The sequence below is a fragment of the Lithobates pipiens genome, unplaced genomic scaffold (genome assembly GCF_037356315.1).
Source record: "Lithobates pipiens isolate NorthernLeopardFrog02 unplaced genomic scaffold, aLitPip1_a1.2 Scaffold_25, whole genome shotgun sequence".
Lineage (NCBI taxonomy): Eukaryota > Metazoa > Chordata > Amphibia > Anura > Ranidae > Lithobates > Lithobates pipiens.
Window position 1 is genome coordinate 88,375,632 of NW_027507787.1, and position 18,468 is coordinate 88,394,099.

The 18,468-nt window shown below is 43.9% G+C and overlaps 1 protein-coding gene across 2 annotated transcripts in view; it reads left to right on the plus strand.

Annotated features, from left to right (window-relative positions):
• LOC143930367 (uncharacterized) overlaps positions 1-18,468 on the plus strand; it is an 87,971-nt gene that overhangs the window by 23,860 nt on the left and 45,643 nt on the right. Inside the window, exon 4 of one of the 2 annotated variants that reach the window (XM_077454641.1) lies at positions 9,983-10,039. The exons of the other annotated variant lie outside the window; for it this stretch is intronic. Within the exon in view, the coding sequence (XP_077310767.1) occupies positions 9,983-10,039 (57 nt within the window). The remainder of the gene's footprint in view (positions 1-9,982; positions 10,040-18,468) is intronic. 2 annotated transcript variants of the gene reach the window in all.

Below are 18,468 nucleotides of genomic sequence, written 5' to 3' on the forward strand. Positions count from 1 at the left end.
GTCTTTTTGTTTTACACCGAGAGTAAACCCGCACTTTTTTTTTTAAACATATATAATGCTTGTGGATTCTAAGTAATTTTCTAGCAAAAATAGGGTGATTTTTACATGTACTGTATGAGAGAAATGTCTGGATTGGCCCAGAATGGAGGTGGTTAAAGTAGGATAAAAATATAGAGAGAGCGAATATCCACCCTAGTGTAACTTATATATTATATATAATTTAAAAACAACAAATCCAATGCACTTAAGTTAAAACGATAGAAAATATGCAGGCACTTTTAAGATATTCTCAGCCCCCTCTTCTGGATCAGCACAGATGATCCCTGAAGCTCCAATGGACAGGTCAATATCCCTCAATGGAATCGCTAGATCCATTCACAGGGACCTACTATGTATTCCTATGCACAGATGACAATGGGACTCTGACACACAGGAAGAGGAACACGTCACTGGGTTGAACACGTCACTTCCTCAGGTCACTACAACTCAAACCCTACAATGCAATAAATAGGATTGTAAAGTTAATTACCTCCCCAGTCCTTAAGGGACTAATCCATGAGAGGCTAGCACAGGATTGCCTAATAACAGCAAGATGGGATAAAATGGCAACCAATAAATCTATATATATTAAAAAATATATTGATGATGTGCTCATCATCTGGGACTGCCCATTGGAGACTGAATTGTAGTATGAAACAAACTCAGAGATAAACAAGTATGGAATCAAATTCATGCATGTGGTGGAGGCCAGCTCCATAGTCTTTCTAAACCCAGAGATGTCTTGGGATGGGGGAGGGGGGTAGAGGGGGTAGGATAAACTCAAAAACACACTTCAAGGAAACTGTTGGGAATTCCTACCTACATAAGAATAGTTGTCAGCAGTGAAGGTGGAAGGATAATATTCCCTTTAGCCATTTTTTAGGCTTTGTAGAAATTGCTCTAGTACTTCTGATTATCTAGAGCAGGCGGAGGTACTCACCATCAAGTTTCTAGAAAAAGGCTATGATAAGGCACATATCCAAAAGGCAGTTGATCGTTGCCATAATGATTTGGGTATGGCTAGGCAGAAAAAGCAGTCAGATAAGCCTGGGGAAACTATGTTTATCTCCAGATTCAATGACCAACACTGAGCCATCAAAAAGACTATACACAAACATTGGCCTTTCCTGAAGCAGTCCTTCCGGAGGCCCCTAGGGTCATTTTCAGAAGACCTGCCAATATTAAAGCGGGATTCCGCTGCCGTTTTTTTTTTTTTTACCTGTGTCACTGGTGGGCGATTCCTACGGTGTCTTTGCAGTCACGATCGGCGTCTTTTTAACCCCCGGTGTGACGATTTCATTGCTAAGGAAAACTTTTAAAAAAGCAGTCCGGCGGTTTCCATTTTCACTGTGGGCGTTTGAAGCCCACAGGCATTTACTTCCTGGATGCGATGATGCTGAGCTCCCAGCATCCACCGCTCCATCTCGCACATGATCATTGAGTGTCCTCTTTGTTTTCCTTCCTCTTGCCTCATGTTCTATAGTGGTAATGGCAGATAGAGCTGCCTGCCCACTTTCAAAATGGCAATTTCGGACATGCCCTCGTCACATGACCGCCGTCCTCCTTCCGAAATCTCACAAGATTTCGTCATGACTGTGTCCCCCACTGATTCCTGGGAAATAGCTAAAAAAGTTCCCAGGAACCATTGCGAAGCCGATAAACACGCCTACTCCCATGGGAGGAGAGCCCGGAAGTCGGTATAAACATTAAAAATAAAAGGTAAATACTGCATATTATTTTATTTCAATGGTCATAACTGCATCTATGTTCCAAAGCCATTTGAATAAGATGAACTTGCAATTTTCTGTACAAAACCGCTTTAAGATTGTGATTCCCCTAGTCGTATGAAAGACAGACCAGGTAGGGTGAAGGATATTTAATGGACATAGGCCTTACACCTTCTCTTACATTTGAAGGATAGTCATTTTCTTTCACATGGGGAAAAAACTTTTGTGAGAAGAGATGGTCGAATCTTTCACATCAAGCAGTTTATCTGCAGTAGCACCCAAATTGTAGTTTATGCGCTTAGGTGCCCCTGATACCTGAATGAATAGATCTGGAGAAAGGAAAAAAAAAGAGAAAAAAGAAATAATAAGAACCGTATTCAACCATTTGAGAATATTGGAGAGAAAAAATAGCCAGATCTGTTAGTAAAGCATCATATATTACACACATTACACTTGTTAGGTACACAGTTAGCCCCTCCATTGCCCTTAGATGTTAACCCAATCCCAGCCAGTGTCATTATTAGTACAGTGACAGTGTACATTATTATCACTGATCACTGTATTAGTGTCACTAGTGATGTCACTGTCAGTTAGTCACTTATTGTACCTCCCAGAGAGGGTCTGTTACTACCAGATGGCCCCCCACACTGTCATAATCCCTCTATAAGTCGCTGATTACCACTATTACCAGTATTCCAGTACATACACCATAGTTTGTATAATAATTGGTTTGTGTGAAAGTTCTAGCATCACTTATATAACACTTATTGGAATTTTGAAGCAGAATACATTTTTAGCCTAAATTAATTTAGATATTTGTTTTTTTATATTGGCTATGTTCTATAACAGAAGGTCAAAATTATCCGTTTTCATTCTTTCCTTTTTATAATAAAAAATTACCACCCAGTGGTGATCAAATACCACAAGAAGAAAGCTCTATTTGTGTGGAAAAGACTGAAATAAATGGAATTTGGGTACAGTGTTACATGACCGCGAAATGACAATTAAAGTGCAGTGAGGGGAAAAAAGTATTTAATCCCCAGTGATTTTGTACGTTTGCCCACTGACAAAGAAATGATAAGTCTATAATTTTAACCACTTACGGACTGCCCGCCGCAGTTTTACGGTGGCTGTTTGAAGGAGGATATCGTTGTTATGGCAGCAGCTAGCTGCCATAACCCTGGTATCCCCTTCTTCAGCGGGCGGTCCGCTACAAGAAAAAAGTGGTCCCTGTGGAGGATTCACAGCAAGATCACTTTTATTGGTGGCAGGAGAGTCCTTCCAGTGGCTTTGTATCGAGACAAGTGAGGGGAAGATGGCCCCCAACCGTCTCTATACAATTGCTGGGTGGATTCAACGTTAAAACGCCACTTCCGCCCACAGCTCTTAAAGGGCCAATTTTTTTTAAATGATTTTTTTAAATTACATATATTTTTTTTTTCTATTGCATTTTAGTCTAAATATGAGATCTGAGGACTTTTTGACCCCAGATCTCATATTTAAGAGGTCCTGTCTTATTTTTTATTTAAAACATCCCTTGTAATAGAAAAAAAAAATAATAATAACATTTTTTTTTAAACACGCCATGTCCTGTCGAGCTTGCTCACAGAAGCGAACGCATATGTGAGTAGCGCCCACATATGAAAATGGTGTTCAAACCACACATGTGAGGTATCACCTCAATAACATGCAACCTGTAGAATGTTTTAAATGTCGCCTATGGAAATTTTTGAGGGTAAAAGTTTGTCGCCATTCCACCAGCGGGTGCAATTTTGAAGCATGACATGTTGGGTATCAAGTTACTTGGCTTAACATTATCTTTCACAATATAAAAAAACATTGGGCTAATTTTACTGCTGTCCTATTTTTTTATTCAAAAAGTATTTTTATTTCAAAAAAAGTGTGCCATGTTATTCACTAGGGTGTTAAAACCCCAAACATGTATTGTTTTTTTTTTCTGAGTAAAATGAGCCTGGTCCTTAAGTGGTTAATGGTAGGTTTATTTTAACAGAGAGACACAATAACAACAAAAATATCCAGAAAAATGCATTCAAAAAAAGTTATAAATTGATTTGCAATTTAATGGGTGAAATAAATATTTGCTCCCCTATAAATCAGAAAGATTTCTGGCTCCCAGATGTTACATAGTTAGTCAGGTTGAAAAAAAGACCAATGAGTTCAACCATAAAAAAAAAAAAAAAAAAATCATAAAATCCCATATACCCAATCCTATACCCACAGTTGATCCAGAGGAAAGTGAAAAAAAACCAGGAAAGCAGAATCCAATTTGCTACAGCAGGGGGAAAAAAATCCTGATCCCAGAGAGGCAATCAGATTTTTCCTGGATCATTTTTACCTATGAATGTTAGTACCCAGTTATATTGTGTACATTTGGGAAAGAATAAAGGCCTTTCTTAAAGAAATCTACTGTCTTCTATACAGGTAACGAGCTGAGATTAGGAGCACTCTCTTAAATCTCAGCTTGTTAACTTTATAAAAGACACCTGTCCACAGCAGCAATCAGATTCCAATCTCTCCACCATGGCCAAGACTAAAGAGCTGTCCAAGGATGTCAGGGACAAGATTGTAGACCTACACAAGGCTGGAATGGACCACAAGACCATTGGCAAGCAGCTTGGTCACAACACAATGGAAGAAACACAAAATAACTGTCAATCTCCCTTGGTCTGGGGCTCCATGCAAGATCTCACCATGCCGTGGCATGTTATTGCCATCATCCCTTTATATTATAGACCAAATTGATACCTCAAAACAAGTGGGATTTTAAAAGCAATATAAACAAAAGAAAAATAATAATAATTCATGTATAAGAAAGGAGAAAAATGTATTATTGATACAAAATATATATATATATATGTAAAATCAATCACACCACGTGATTATGTATTTATACAATCCATGTTTGGACAATGAAATATACAAAATATGCAGCAACAGATGAGTGGCTATTTCATTGATCATGAGAATGGTGAGGAATCAGCCCAGAACTACATGGGAGAATCTTGTCAATGATCTCAAGACAACTGGGACCATAGTCACCAAAAAAAATTGGTAACACACTACGCCGTGAAGGACTGAAATCCTGCAAGGTCCCTCTATTCAATAAAGCACATATACAGGCCCGTCTGAAGCTTGCCAATGAACATCCGAATGATTCAGAGGAGAACAGGGTGAAGTGTTGTGGTCAGATGAGACCAAAATCAAGGTCTTTGGCATTAACTCAACTCACTGTGTTTGATGGTGGGGATGGTGTTCTTGGGGTCATAGGCAGCATTATTCCTCCTCCAAACATGGAGGTGAAAACATTATGCTTTGGGGTGTTTTTCTGCTAAGGGGACAGAACAACTTCACCGCATCAAAGGGACAAGGAACAGGGGCATGTACCGTCAAATCTTGGGTGAGAACCTCCTTCCCTCAGCCACGGCATTGAAAACGAGTCATGGATGGGTATTCCAGCATGACATCGACCCAAAACACGCAGCCAAGGCAACAAAGGAGTGGCTCAAGAAGAAGTACATTAAGGTCCTGGAGTGGCTTAGCCAGTCTCCAGACCTTAATCTTATAGAAAATATGTGGCAGGTACTGAAAGTTTGCGTTACCAAAAGACATCCTCGAAACCCTAAACCCTAATGACTTGGAGAGGATCTGCAAAGGGGGGTGGGACAAAATCCCTCCTGAGATGTGTGCAAACCTGGTGGCCAACTAAGAAACAACTGGCCTCTGTGATTTCAAAACATGGCTTGGTTGCAAAACCCTTGTTGGCAAAGGGGTCAAATACTTATTTCACTCATTAAAATGCAAATCAATGTATCACTTTTTTTAAATGTGTTTTTCTGGATTTATTTATTTGTTATTCTGTCTATCACTGTTAAAATAAACATACCATTAAAATCATAGACGGATCATTTCATTGTCAGTGTGCAAACATACAAAATATGTGAGGGGATCAAAAGAAAGGGGGATCAAATACTTTTTTCCCTCACTGTAACACAGTACTGAATAGCAAAAAATGTCCTGGTCATGAAGAGGATAAAACCTTCATGACCAGGGCATTTTAGTCAAATGACTAAAATAGAAATGCAAGGCAAAATATTTGTGTGTGGGTCTATATATATAATTTAATATAATATATATATATATATATATATATATATATATATATATATATAAATAAAGAAAAAGTCCAGAGGATTGCTGCACTTAAAATTTTATTTTTTGAAGCAAAGTTTAAACAAACATTACATGATGTGTAAGTTCATTACGTTTCAGGCTCACAAGCTTACGCCCTTCCTCAGATCAAACACACATCTAAAGTCAGGGCTACATACATGCTTAAATACCATAATTTTACACATTTGGAATCAATTATGTGATTAGTAATTAATCGAATGCAAACCCCATCCTTTTCTTATTCATCCTTATATCACAGGTGGGGAAATGGTTAGCCAAACGTAGAACCCTCCCATATTTCAACAGAAGCCTTCAACTTGTTTAATCTGTCAAATAGAAACATGTACACAATATATCACCATCTAGACATCACATCAAATGAATTATCACCTAAATGAACAGATATAGATCCAGATCTGTATTCAACCCCTTAGGGGCAATACCCTGTTTCCCCCAAAAATAAGACCTAGCGTGATGGTCGGTGATGGCTGCAATATAAGCCCTACCCCCCAAATAAGCCCTACCCTGAAAATAAGACCTACAAGGACTTTAAATATGGCTTATTTGGGGGTAGGGCTTATATTGCAGCCATCACCGACACCACGCTAGGTCTTATTTTTGGGGAAACAGGGTAGTATCAAGAAAATGAATCCAATATACTTCTCGCTTTTTACAAATAAATTCTCGGTTACCGCCCCTTCTATTTTTATTAATTCCCTCCAGCACCATGAATTTTAATTGAGAAATCGAATGTAATTTCTCCAAAAATTGTCTCACTAAAGGCAACTGTACCAATATGTCTCTGATTGAATATTTATGCCTTGCTATATATATTGATAGCAAGGCATAAATATTCAATCAGAGACAAATTGGTATTTAAACCATGTGTGTAGCCCTGACTTTAGATGTGTGTTTGGTCTGAGGAACAGCGTAAGCTTGTGAGCCCGAAATATAATGAACTTGCACATCATATAATGTTTGTTTGAACTTTGGTTCAATAGAGCAATCCTCTGGACTTTTTCTTTGATTTTGGTCAGTGGGATGACAAGATCGCATTGCACTTCTCTACTTTGAAAAGTTATATATATATACATATACAGTATCTCACAAAAGTGAGTACACCCCTCACATTTTTGTAACTATTTTATTATATTTTTTCATGTGACAACACTGAAGAAATGACACTTTGTTATACAAGCTGTACAGTCACTACTTTACATTGTAGCAGAGTAAATTTTCTATCCCCTCAAAATAACACATACTGTAGCCATTAATGTCTAAACTGCTGGCAACAAAAGTGAGTAAACCCCTAACTGAATGTCCAAATTGTGCCCAACGTTTTTAAATTATTTTGTGTGGCCACCATTATTTTCCAGCACTACCTTAATCCTCTTGACCATGGATTTCACTAGAGCTTTAAAGGTTGCCACTGGAGTCCTCTAACATCCACCAGCTCCGTGTTATGGAGGAAGTGGAAGAGACCTTGAGCTCTTTCACCTTCCATTTGATGATGTCTCCAGACCTAAATCCTATTGAGCATCTATGAGGCATGCTTGACCAATCCATCACCTTTACCCTCAGCTTCTTTAGCAAGGCAGTTGTCATCTTAGAGGTGTGTTTGGGGTTGTTATGTTGGAATACTGCCCCGCTACCCAGTCTCTATAGGGGGATCATAAGCTGGCATTCATGGTTCCCTCAATGAACTGTAGCTCCTCAGTGGCAGCAGCACTCATGCAGCCCCAGACCATAACACTTCCGCCACCATGCTTGACTGTAGAGACACACTTGCCTTTGTACTCCTCACCTGGTTGCTGCCACACACACTTAACATCACCTGAACCAAATACGTTTATCTTGGTCTCATCAGACCACAGGACATGGTTCTAGTAATCCATGTCCTTAGTCTGCTTGTCTTCAGCAAACTGTTTGCATACTTTCTTGTGCATGATCTTTAGAAAAGGCTTCCTTCTGGGACGACAGGCTGACCCCCCACCCCTTCAACATCTGCAGCAATGCTGGCAGCATTCATAAGTCTATTTCCCAAAGACAACCTCTGGATATAACGCTGAGCATGTGCACTCAACTTCTTTGGTTGACCATGGCGAAGCCTGCTCTGAGTGGAACCTGTCCAGTTAAAAGGCTGTATGGTCTTGGTCACCGCGCTGCAGCTCAGTTTCTGGGTCTTGGCAATCTTAGTTTAGCCTAGGCCATCTTCACGTAGAGCAACAATTCTTTTTTTTCAGATCCTCAGAGAGTTCTTTGCCATGAGGTGCCATGTTGAACTTCCAGTGGATTCCTAGAAATAAAATAAATGAATTGATGGGCGGGGCAGGTGGTTAACATCCACTGCACAGGTTTAACTTGGGTGTGGCCTGACTTGTAATGAAGTCAGTATTTGCATAGTATGTGTGCTGCAGGTGAGGGCTGAGGCTCTGGAATAAGAAGCAGACATAGCTCACTGACAATTATTCTGCCTGTCATTATCCTGTAAGGTTCCAGTACAAAAAATCCCTAAGACAACCTGTCACTTCTACTTCTAATATTAACCCCACCCACAAAATGTCTTCAACCACCAGGCGTGCATAGAACAGATGCACTTTACTGACAGCTGACACACCCAATCACCGCCCCCTAACCCCGCTCCTCCAAACTATTTTTGTTGGACACGTTGACCCAATTTACATACAGATCACCACACAGCCAATAGCAGTGCGCCTGCTCTCTCCCTGTTCCAGTAAAACAGGATGAAGTCTGCACAAACATCTCTGACATGGGGTGGGGAAGGGCGCAGACTGGTGAGGAAGAGGGTGGGATGCCTGTGGCCAATTACTGGTGATTGGAGGAGAGGAGTCAGGAGGGGGTGGCACTCCCACTTGTCTCTACTGTGCCTAATACCGTGCCCGCACCTGGAGGGTGAAAGGAGAGTTCAAGTGCGCGGGAGGATGGAGTGGGGGGGTTTCGCTTTCTTGCCACCCCCCGCAAAGTGCCACCGTAGGCCTGGGCCTTGTCAGCCTACGCCATGACACAGCACTGACTTTGAGACCTTGAGACCTTGTAATATTAACGAGTCACATGACACATGGGAGGGAAAATTGCTAATTGGGCCTAATTTGGACTTTTTCACTTAGGGGTGTACTCACTTTTGTTGCCAGTGGTGTAGACATTAATGGCTGTGTGTTGAGTTATTTTGAGGGGACAGCACATTTACACTGTTATACAAGCTGTACACTCACTACTAGTTGAATTTGTTTGTAAGTCGAAACATGTACATTTTTTTTAAGTGTAGCTACAGCCAAAAAAATAATTCTTAAGCTTTTTGGATGGCATAGGGAAGGGTTAACACCCCTGTAACATTTGTTTTGCAGTCTGTGTCCTTATTCTGTAGATTTCACCTCACATTCTGTCCCTGTGACAATTGGATTTTGAACATTTTGGGTTACAAGGATTGGTGTAAATTTTCAGTAGAGACACCTTTTTCCCATGCTAGCTCATACAGGAGTGAATTTCCCTTCCTAGGGATAGATTTCCTCTCACTTCTGTTTGTAAGTAGTAGAGTAGTAGTTGTTTGAAAGGCAGATGTTTGTAACCCGGGGACCACCTGTGTGTGTATATATCTTCAATATGCTGAGGATTACACATCTTTCATTAAAGCAAAATGAATAGCAAGGGTGCAGTCATATTATTCTGATTTACTCCTGTAAAGAGCAGAAGAACCAAGCAGAGGCTTGGACAGCATGTAGTGGTGGGAATTATTTTTACATGGATCACCAAAACTTTGGGGCTTTCTGTCTGGTCTGAGCAAAGCAGAGGAATAATAAATTTTACCTCGCCACTCAGCTGTCCCCTGTCCCATGGATAATTCAGAGGCAGAGGCCAAAGGTCAGAAGATTTTCTCATACTACCATTAGGGATAGCCAAATTGGAAAATATTCTAATGCTGCTTCAAGGCAGGAACATCCTTGCCTTTGACACTGTAATTATTATTTTTTACATCATTTTCATTCAATTATTTTTACACTTTTTAGCTCTTGCTCGGTGGACTATCTGAAGTTGTGGCTTACATAAAGAATCATGGTTTTTGGGTATGTAGGCCCCATATTCTTGTTAACTGTTCTGTGGTATATATGTGCTTGTAATTTACTATTTGTCTTGCCAGCAAATCTTAAAGTGTTCACTCCATATTGCTTTGTTACATAGTCCTGACTGCCATGCTGTATATGTTAGATTGTCCTATCCACTTCAGTTAGAGTTTGCATTTAACTTTTTCTAGCTACCGTAATAAGCAATGGCAGAGAGGAGTTAGGGACATTTAAATAGTCTGCAGAGAAATCTCACAAACTACGAGTCATAGATTGTGAACAAACATCTTTTTTGGCCACACCCACTTTTGACCTTGCCGAACCCCGGCAAGTGCGTGCCGCATCAGCTTCCTCCCTATACTTTCAGTCCAGCACCACCAAATTTGTCTGGAGCCACTTTTGTCTGGGCTACAGCAACTTTTCCTATTTATTGGGTAGCAGCTGTTCTCAGTCCTGACATGTTTCATGCATTTTCAAAGATTCAAGAATAGGGATGAGCTTGGTGTTCGAGTCGAACGCATGTTCGACTCGAACACTGGCTGTTCGGCGAAGCTAGAGCTCTGTGGGCCATTTGCGTCAAATTCGTGTGGCGCTCACGACCCACAATGCACTGCGCCATTGCAGTGCATTGCTGGCTCATGATTGGCCAAGCATGCACTGTGACCCTGTATACTTGGCCAATCACAGCGCCGGCAGCGGGAAGAGCCATAATTGGCCACAGGCAGGATTTATTGCTGGTGTTCTATAATAAAGGCATCTGCAGGAGTTAGTGGGTGTTGCATGCCTCCAGCACAGCACAGTATACACCTGTATCTACCATTTATTGCTGTTCTCTAATGCAGACATCTGCAGGAGTTAGTGGGTATTGTGTGCCTTCAGCACAGTATACACCTGTATCTACCCTTTATTGCTGGTGTTCACGAGCCAATAAAAGAGGGAAAGCAGGCTCTGTGTCTAGAGACAATAGTGCTGGTCGTGGACGCGGTGCATCGTCATCAGCACGTGGCCATGGGACACGCTTGTCCCTATTTTCGGCAGCTGGATGTGTTGAACCACATCATGCCAAAGACTTGGTAGAGAGGATGACCAAGCCCTCTTCATCCTCCTCATCCTCTCTCACCCAGGCTCAGGGTACTAGCAAAGCAGCTGCCAACGCATCCTCTTCCTTCGTCTCAATGTCATCATCAGTGACTCCTTCCCTAGACCCACCATGTCCTCCTGAGGAGTCCCCCAAACTGTTTGAGCACAGTGTTGGGTACATGCTCCAGGAGGATGCCCAGTGTTTTGAAGGCTCTGATGATAATACCAAGAGGAAGGCAGTAGCATGAGCACAGAGAGAGAAGATGCTCAAGAAGGACAGCAATCTGGCAGTCATGTTCACCAGCTTCAGCATACTGCCAGGTTTGCTCCAGTGATGAAGAGGGAGGGGATGATGAGGTCACTGACACCACGTGGGTGCCTGATAGGAGAGAGGAGGAGGCACATCTCAAATGAGGCAGGATGCCCTCTGAGGGCCAGCTTTGGGGCAGCACACTGACTGAATCACACCGCAGAGCTCCGCCTGTGCAGGGCGCTGCCTCTGCACGTTATTCCAAAAGTTCTTTTGAGACGAGTGCATCAGATCGCACCGCTGCTATTTGCAAGATATGTCTCAAGCGTATCTCACGTGGCCATAACATCAGCCGCTTGGGCACCACATGCTTGACCAGACATATGTTGACCTGCCATGCAGCTCGTTGGCAAGCGTACCTTAAAGACACACACTAAAGAACAAAGCAGACCTCTCCTTGCTCCTCATCAGCTGGGATCTCCAACCACACTATACCTTCAGTCCTCTCTGAAACCTGCACTGAGAGGAATGAAGGTGTAGAATTAGGTGTGTCACAGCCAAGTACTTGCGGACACTCTGCTAGCAGTACACCCACATACGATTGTAGCAGGCAAATTTTCCTGCCCCAGCTGCTGGACTGTCAAAAGAAGTTCACTCCCAGCCATCCACATGCCCAGCGGTTGAATTCTAGCTTGGCTAAATTGCTAGCACTTAAACTGCTGCCTTTCCAGTTGGTAGACTCAGCCCCCTTCCATGAGTTTGTGCAATGTGCGGTTCCTCAGTGGCAGGTCCCCAATTTTTCTCACGGAAGGCGATTCCGGCTCTCTACCGGCATATGGAAGGCAATGTCCTTGCCTCGCTGGACAGGGCAGTCAGCGGTAAGGTGCATATTACTGCTGACTCATGGTCCAGCAGGCATGGACAGGGATGTTACCTAACCTTTACGGCCCATTGGGTCACTCTTCTGGCAGCTGGGAAGGATGCAGGACAAGGTGCAGTAGTGTTGGAGGTTGTTCCGCCACCACGCCTCCAAAATGCTACTACTGGTTGTGACACTACTCTCTCCTCCACCCCCTCCTCTTCTTCTTCCTCCATGGCCTCTTCTAGTGCTCTGTACTTGGAACCAGCGGTGCTCCATAGGCGTTCAAGGGGCTACACAAGTACGCAGGCAAAAAGATGCCATGCTGTGCTTGCACTGGTTTGTTTGGGGGACAGGAGCCACACTGGGGCAGATATTTTGTCAGCTCTGCAGGGGCAGGCCGAGAGGTGGTTAACGCCATGCCAGGTTAAGCTAGGAATGGTGGTTTCCGACAATGGCACCAACCTCCTCTTCACCCTCCGACAGGGACAACTGACCCATGTGCCCTGTGTGGCTCATGTCCTTAACCTGGAGGTGCAGCGGTTCTTGGGCAGGTACCCGGGCTTACAGGATGTCCTGAGGCAGGCCAGGGCAGTCTGTGTGCATTTCCGCAGATCACTTAATGCCAGTGCTCGGCTGGCTGAGCTCCAAAAGGAGTTGAACCTGCCCAAGAGCCGCCTTATATGTGACATACCCACCAGGTGGAACTCAACCTTGGCACACACAGCAGAGGGCCATCAATGAGTACCTGTGCTACTACGGAACCAGGACAGGGTCAGGGGAGCTCAGTTTTTTCTCACCACGCCAGTGGGGCATGATTAGAGATGCATGCACTGTCCTTTCACCGTTTGAGGAGGTCACAAGGATGATGAGCAGTGTCAGTGCATGCATCAGTGACGCTGTATCTCTTGTGCACCTGTTGGAGCATATGCTGCATGGAATAATGGACAGAGCACTTGAGGCAGAACAGAGGGAGGAAGAGGAGGACTTCCTTGCCTCTCAAGGCCCCATTTATCCAGACAGTGTTCCTGCTGTCCCACCCATCACACAGGAAGAGGATGAGGAGGAGGATTGTGTCAGCATGGAGGTGGAGCCTGGCACTCAGCATCAGCAGCAGCAGCAGTCTTTTAGGGATGATAAACAGTCCCAAGAAACCCGTGGACTTCTACATGGCTGGGAGGAGGTGGCTGCGGATCATGTTGTCCTTAGTGACCCAGAGGTCTTTGGACCGAATTCCTCAGCTAACCTACGCATGGCCTCCCTAATCCTGCAAAGCCTGCGGAAGGATCCTCGTATTCTTTGGATCAAGGAGAGGGAACATTACTGGCTGGCCACTCTCCTCCGGTACAAGGGTAAGGTTTGCGGACCTTATCTTGCCATCGCCATCGAGGGAGCAGAGGATGAGACCTCTCCGGAGGCCTTGCAGAAAGGTCTGTGCAACGCGTTCCCAGAGACTTGGAGGTTCCAAGCTCCTGGTCCTGGACAACATATTGCTGAGGCTTCGGTCAGTCACAGAAGGAGCAGTGGAGAAGGTGGCCACCTGACTGATGTGTTCAGACAATTTTTTAGTCCGCAGTCCCAAGGTATGATCGGTTCCAGCTACCATCACCAGTGTCTGATTTACATGGTGCAGGAATACCTAGGGGCAAGGTCAAACTTGGACACCTTTCACCTATCCTCTGGCTTACTGGGTCTTGAGGATGGATCACTGGCCAGAGCTTGCACAGTATGCAATTGAGCTACTGGCCTGTCCTGCATCCAGCGTTCTTTCGGAACGCACCTTCAGTGCTGCTGGTGGCTTTGTAACCGATCACAGGGTGCGCCTGTCCACCGACTCAGTTGATCGACTGACCTTCATAAAGATGAATCAGTCTTGGATCACCACCAGCTACCAAGCACCTGAAGCTGATGTAACCAAAACTTTTTTTTGAAATGTCACATCCCTTCAAGACTGCCTATGCTGATGCTGAGTGACTGTCCTGTTATGTTGACTGACTATCCTCTTCCTCCTCAATGATCCCGCTGATATCTTGGAAGAACATTTTTGGTTCTGGGTGATGCCACCAGCCCAAATTTTCAGCCCCTATTTAACAGGGGTGTGTAATTACAATTTTAGATGCAATGCTTTGAAGCAGGGCTCATTCCTGCACTCCAACTAGAGTATCTGGGAGAGGTTGCAGTGTCGTGGCACCAGCAAGCAGTGCCTAAGGCCCAATTTTTCAGCCCCTGTTTAACAGGGGCATGTAATTACAATTCTTGATATAAATATTTCATAGCAGGGCCTGTTCCTGCGCCCACCAAGAGTAACTGTGAGGACTTAAAGTGTTGTGGCACCAGCACTACCACCAGCACCACAACCAAAGGCCCAATTTTTCTACCACTGTTCAACAATGGCATGTAATTACAATTCTTGATATAATCGTTCACAGCAGGCCGCTCCAGCGCCCACCAAGAGTCACTTTGAGGGCTTACAGTGTTGTGGCAACAACAACACCTTAGGCCCTCATTTCTGCAGAGCATATAGGGCAGGCCTCTACTTTCAAACATCCAACTTACAAAAGTCTCCTACTTGCAAATGGAAGGAGACAACAGGAAGTGAGATGAAAAAATATGGATGGCAAAAAAAATTATCCATGGGTGATAACCTTTCCCTATGTTTTCCAAAAATCTTAAAAATAGATTTTTTGACTGGAGCTACACTTTGTAATTTTGAACTGGTACATTTTTAAACAGATTCTACTTAACACAAAAAACCTACACAGTCCCTGTCTTGTTTGCACCGCCTGGATAGTGCTGTTCTGAGTATATAGGGCCTGGGGGCCCCACGCCTTTCCTTTTTTTAATATGTGTACGGGGTTCCCCTTAAAGACCAAAAGGGGCTGGTAATGGGCAGAGGGGGGCTACCCATGCCATTTTTCTCATTGATTTTCATCCATATTGCCCGAACCAGATATTACATTAAAACCGCAAGCAGTTTTAAATGTCTTTTTCCGTAAAATTTGTGAAGGGACTGTTCTAAACACGGGAAGCACGTGCCACTTCACAGGCATACTATAGACACCCCCCAGGCACGATATTTAAAGGAATATTTCACTTTTTTTTTCACTTTAATCGTCATTAAAATCAGTGCTCCCAAAAAAACTGAAGTTTTTAAAAACTATTTTGCCATTGACCCAGGTTCCCAGGGGCAGGGGCCAGGTCCCCAAACCCTTTTTAGGACAATATCTTGCATATTAGCCATTAAAATTAGCACTTTTTTATTTTGAACGTTCGAGTCCCATAGACTTCAATGGGGTTCTAAAGTTCGCATGAATTTTCGTTTGAAAGTTCTGGAGCGAACCAAACCGGGGGGTGTTCGGCTAATCCCTATTCAAAAAGTTAAAAGAATTTTTTTATGGATATTCCCCTCTTAAACATCTGTTACCAGAACAAGAAGTTGTCCTTTTTTTTTTTTTTATTTACCATAATTTTCTGCCTTATGTAACTAACCTCTGACTTGTTATGAATAGGGGGGGGGGGTCACTGACACTGTACCCGGTGACACCAATAACAGGACCTTTTTTTCCTGGAATCGCTATGTAATTGGGTAGGCATTAGCTCTGCTCACCAAAGTAGAAGGGAATGTAAGTGGGAATTTACACTGACTACAAATGTAACATATGTGCTGTATTTACACAAAGGACCAATGTAACAGGGGAATTTACATTGACCCCCATTGTAATAGTATAATATGGTGGAGCTCCACTTTAGCCTGTCTGTCTTCTCTCCTCCTGCGCTGACACATTTGGCCCCTTTGGGGGGGGGGGGGGTACCTCATGTAGCACACCCCTAAGGAGCCACAGTGAACTGGGATCCCCCACCCTGCACAGCGAGGTACACCACATTTTCACAGGCACTTCAGAGACAAAGAAGAGTCTGTGACTTTGTTTTTGTGGTTTATTGAGGGTTAATAACTTGGATGAGGATGGGAGATTATGGGATGCCCACTTCAGCAACAACACTTTAGCAACATCTTTAGGTATATCTTCCTGTACATAACCTATATACAGTCTATATACTATATATTTGTCTCTCCTGCACCTTACTTTCTGGCAGATTCCAGCTGGATCACTGTAGTTGAATCTGACTGGCACAGTTGGACTTAGCAATGGCCCTTTGCAGGCAGGAACTTGAAGCCCCTTGTCGTGTAGCAGTACACAGTGATCAGCTTGCACTCTTTCTCCTGTGGCTACTGGTCCCAGCACCACATCTTCAGACACTGCCAACCCACCTGGCTGCAGCTGCTGCCCCTTTCACTAGCTCTCCAGGCTAACTTTACTCCACAGTCCCCCAGACCCACACCAGCTCACCTGGCTGACTCTGTGGGAGATCTCCCAGGGAAGGGATTAAGACTTGGCAGAATGTAGTCTTTAGGGAGATTTGGCTATGTATGTGACACAGGGAATATGGTGCCCAACGGTGCACAGGTTGCCAGGGATGCTGCAGGCTGGCTATAGATGGCTGGAACGTGCTGGTAGCAATTTGGGCAGCCGTGCAGAGAGAAGTTTGAAGTCAGAAGTAGCAGGGTAAACCAGGAGCGGTGTCTGCAGCCAGCCAAGGGTCAGATACCAGGAAACAGTCCCAGAAGAATACAGGAACAAGCCGGGTCATACACCGAGGGTAGAGAATCAAAAGGTAGTCAACAAGCTGTGGTAAGAGCAAGGAAATAACTGGATCACAGGTCAAGCCAAGCAGGAATCAAGCCGGAGGTCTTCAGAGTAACAAGCACAGGAACACAGGAAGCTGTTGATAATCCAGCAAACTGCAAGTGTCACTGATCAGTTTAAATAGGCCAGGGGGGTGTGCCTACAATTGTCATGGCGTGCGTGTGTGCGAATCAGCGCGTGCAGACTGCCGTGTCCTAGCTGTTGCGTGTCTGGCACAAACATGACGGTTACTGACGGAGTTGTCCACAACACGGCCATTTCCCTGACAAGAGGTGCTACACTGGTTTTGACAGTTACCCGTTCCCACTCAGTTCACTGTGGAGAACTGAACCGAAAGTATGGCCCTCTCCTCCTTCCCCTGCAGGGAGCCCATTCATAGAGTGCAGCGCATTTCATGCATGCACAGTAAGGAACTGGCTGTGAAGCCTCACTGCCATTTTCCCTTATTGGAAATGGTAGTGGCAGCACCTGATAGCCAATCAAAAAATTGGCTTGGGTGAGGACACCCCTGGATTCCTGGACTGGTAAGTGCCCTAATATTAAAAGTCAGTAGTTGCAGCATTTGTAGTTGCTGATTTTTTTTGAAGGGGCTTGGAGCTCCTCTTTAACCCAATTGCGTTAATTATCCTTCAGAATCCCTTAAATGTTATCTTTGTTCAACAGTACTGAGCACTGCTGAAGAGAGGCCTTCTGAAACCCCAAAACCCATTGGCTTTTGGTTGACAAGATAATATAAATAAAAGTAAATATAAACGTTATAATTTTTGAACTTTGCTCAATTAGAGACAGGGTAGAAAGGAAAAAAGAGAGCATCTTCAGCCGCCACTCCTGGGAGAGCCACCTTAGAATAATCTTTCCCACTTATGGGGGGGGGGCATTTTCAGCCTCCTAGAAATGTGGCAGGAGCATTTATACTGTGTATATATATATATATATATATATATATATATATATATATATATATATATATATATATATATATATATGGCACCCTCTAGTTGTGCTAGGTGTGACTGCAGGCAAATTTCTTTAGCTCAGGGCTAAGCCTGAGCTGTGAATCTGGGTCAGGGTTCAGTGACTCAGGGCTGGATGACTCATCCCAGCAGCCTCTCTGGTGCCTCCCCTTGTTTTCCAGAACATTGGAGAATGTTCTAGACATAGTGGGTGGAGGTTAGGAGAAACTGTTTGGCATATTTATGAGGGCCTCAGCCAATCCACAATAAAGGACAGGCAAGGGGGCAGGCCACCTCATAAAAAGACATTAGTCATGACAGCAGGGGGAGTCAGGTGGAAAATGGAGATGGAGTGCTGAGGAGGCTGTTGGCAGCCCCCAAGGATGCCCCCTAGTCTGGGGAGGGGGGTGACCTTGGGCCAAGGCTCTGGTGCTGAAAGGATCCTGACATAACACATGGAGGAAGCTCTTTAGGCACGGAAGCAAGGGGAGAGAGCAGCAAGAGCAGGTCAGCATTACTGTGAGATCTCCTGAAAATCAACCAGTTGGGCTCAGAGTGTCAGTCTGTAGGATTATGATGGAGAA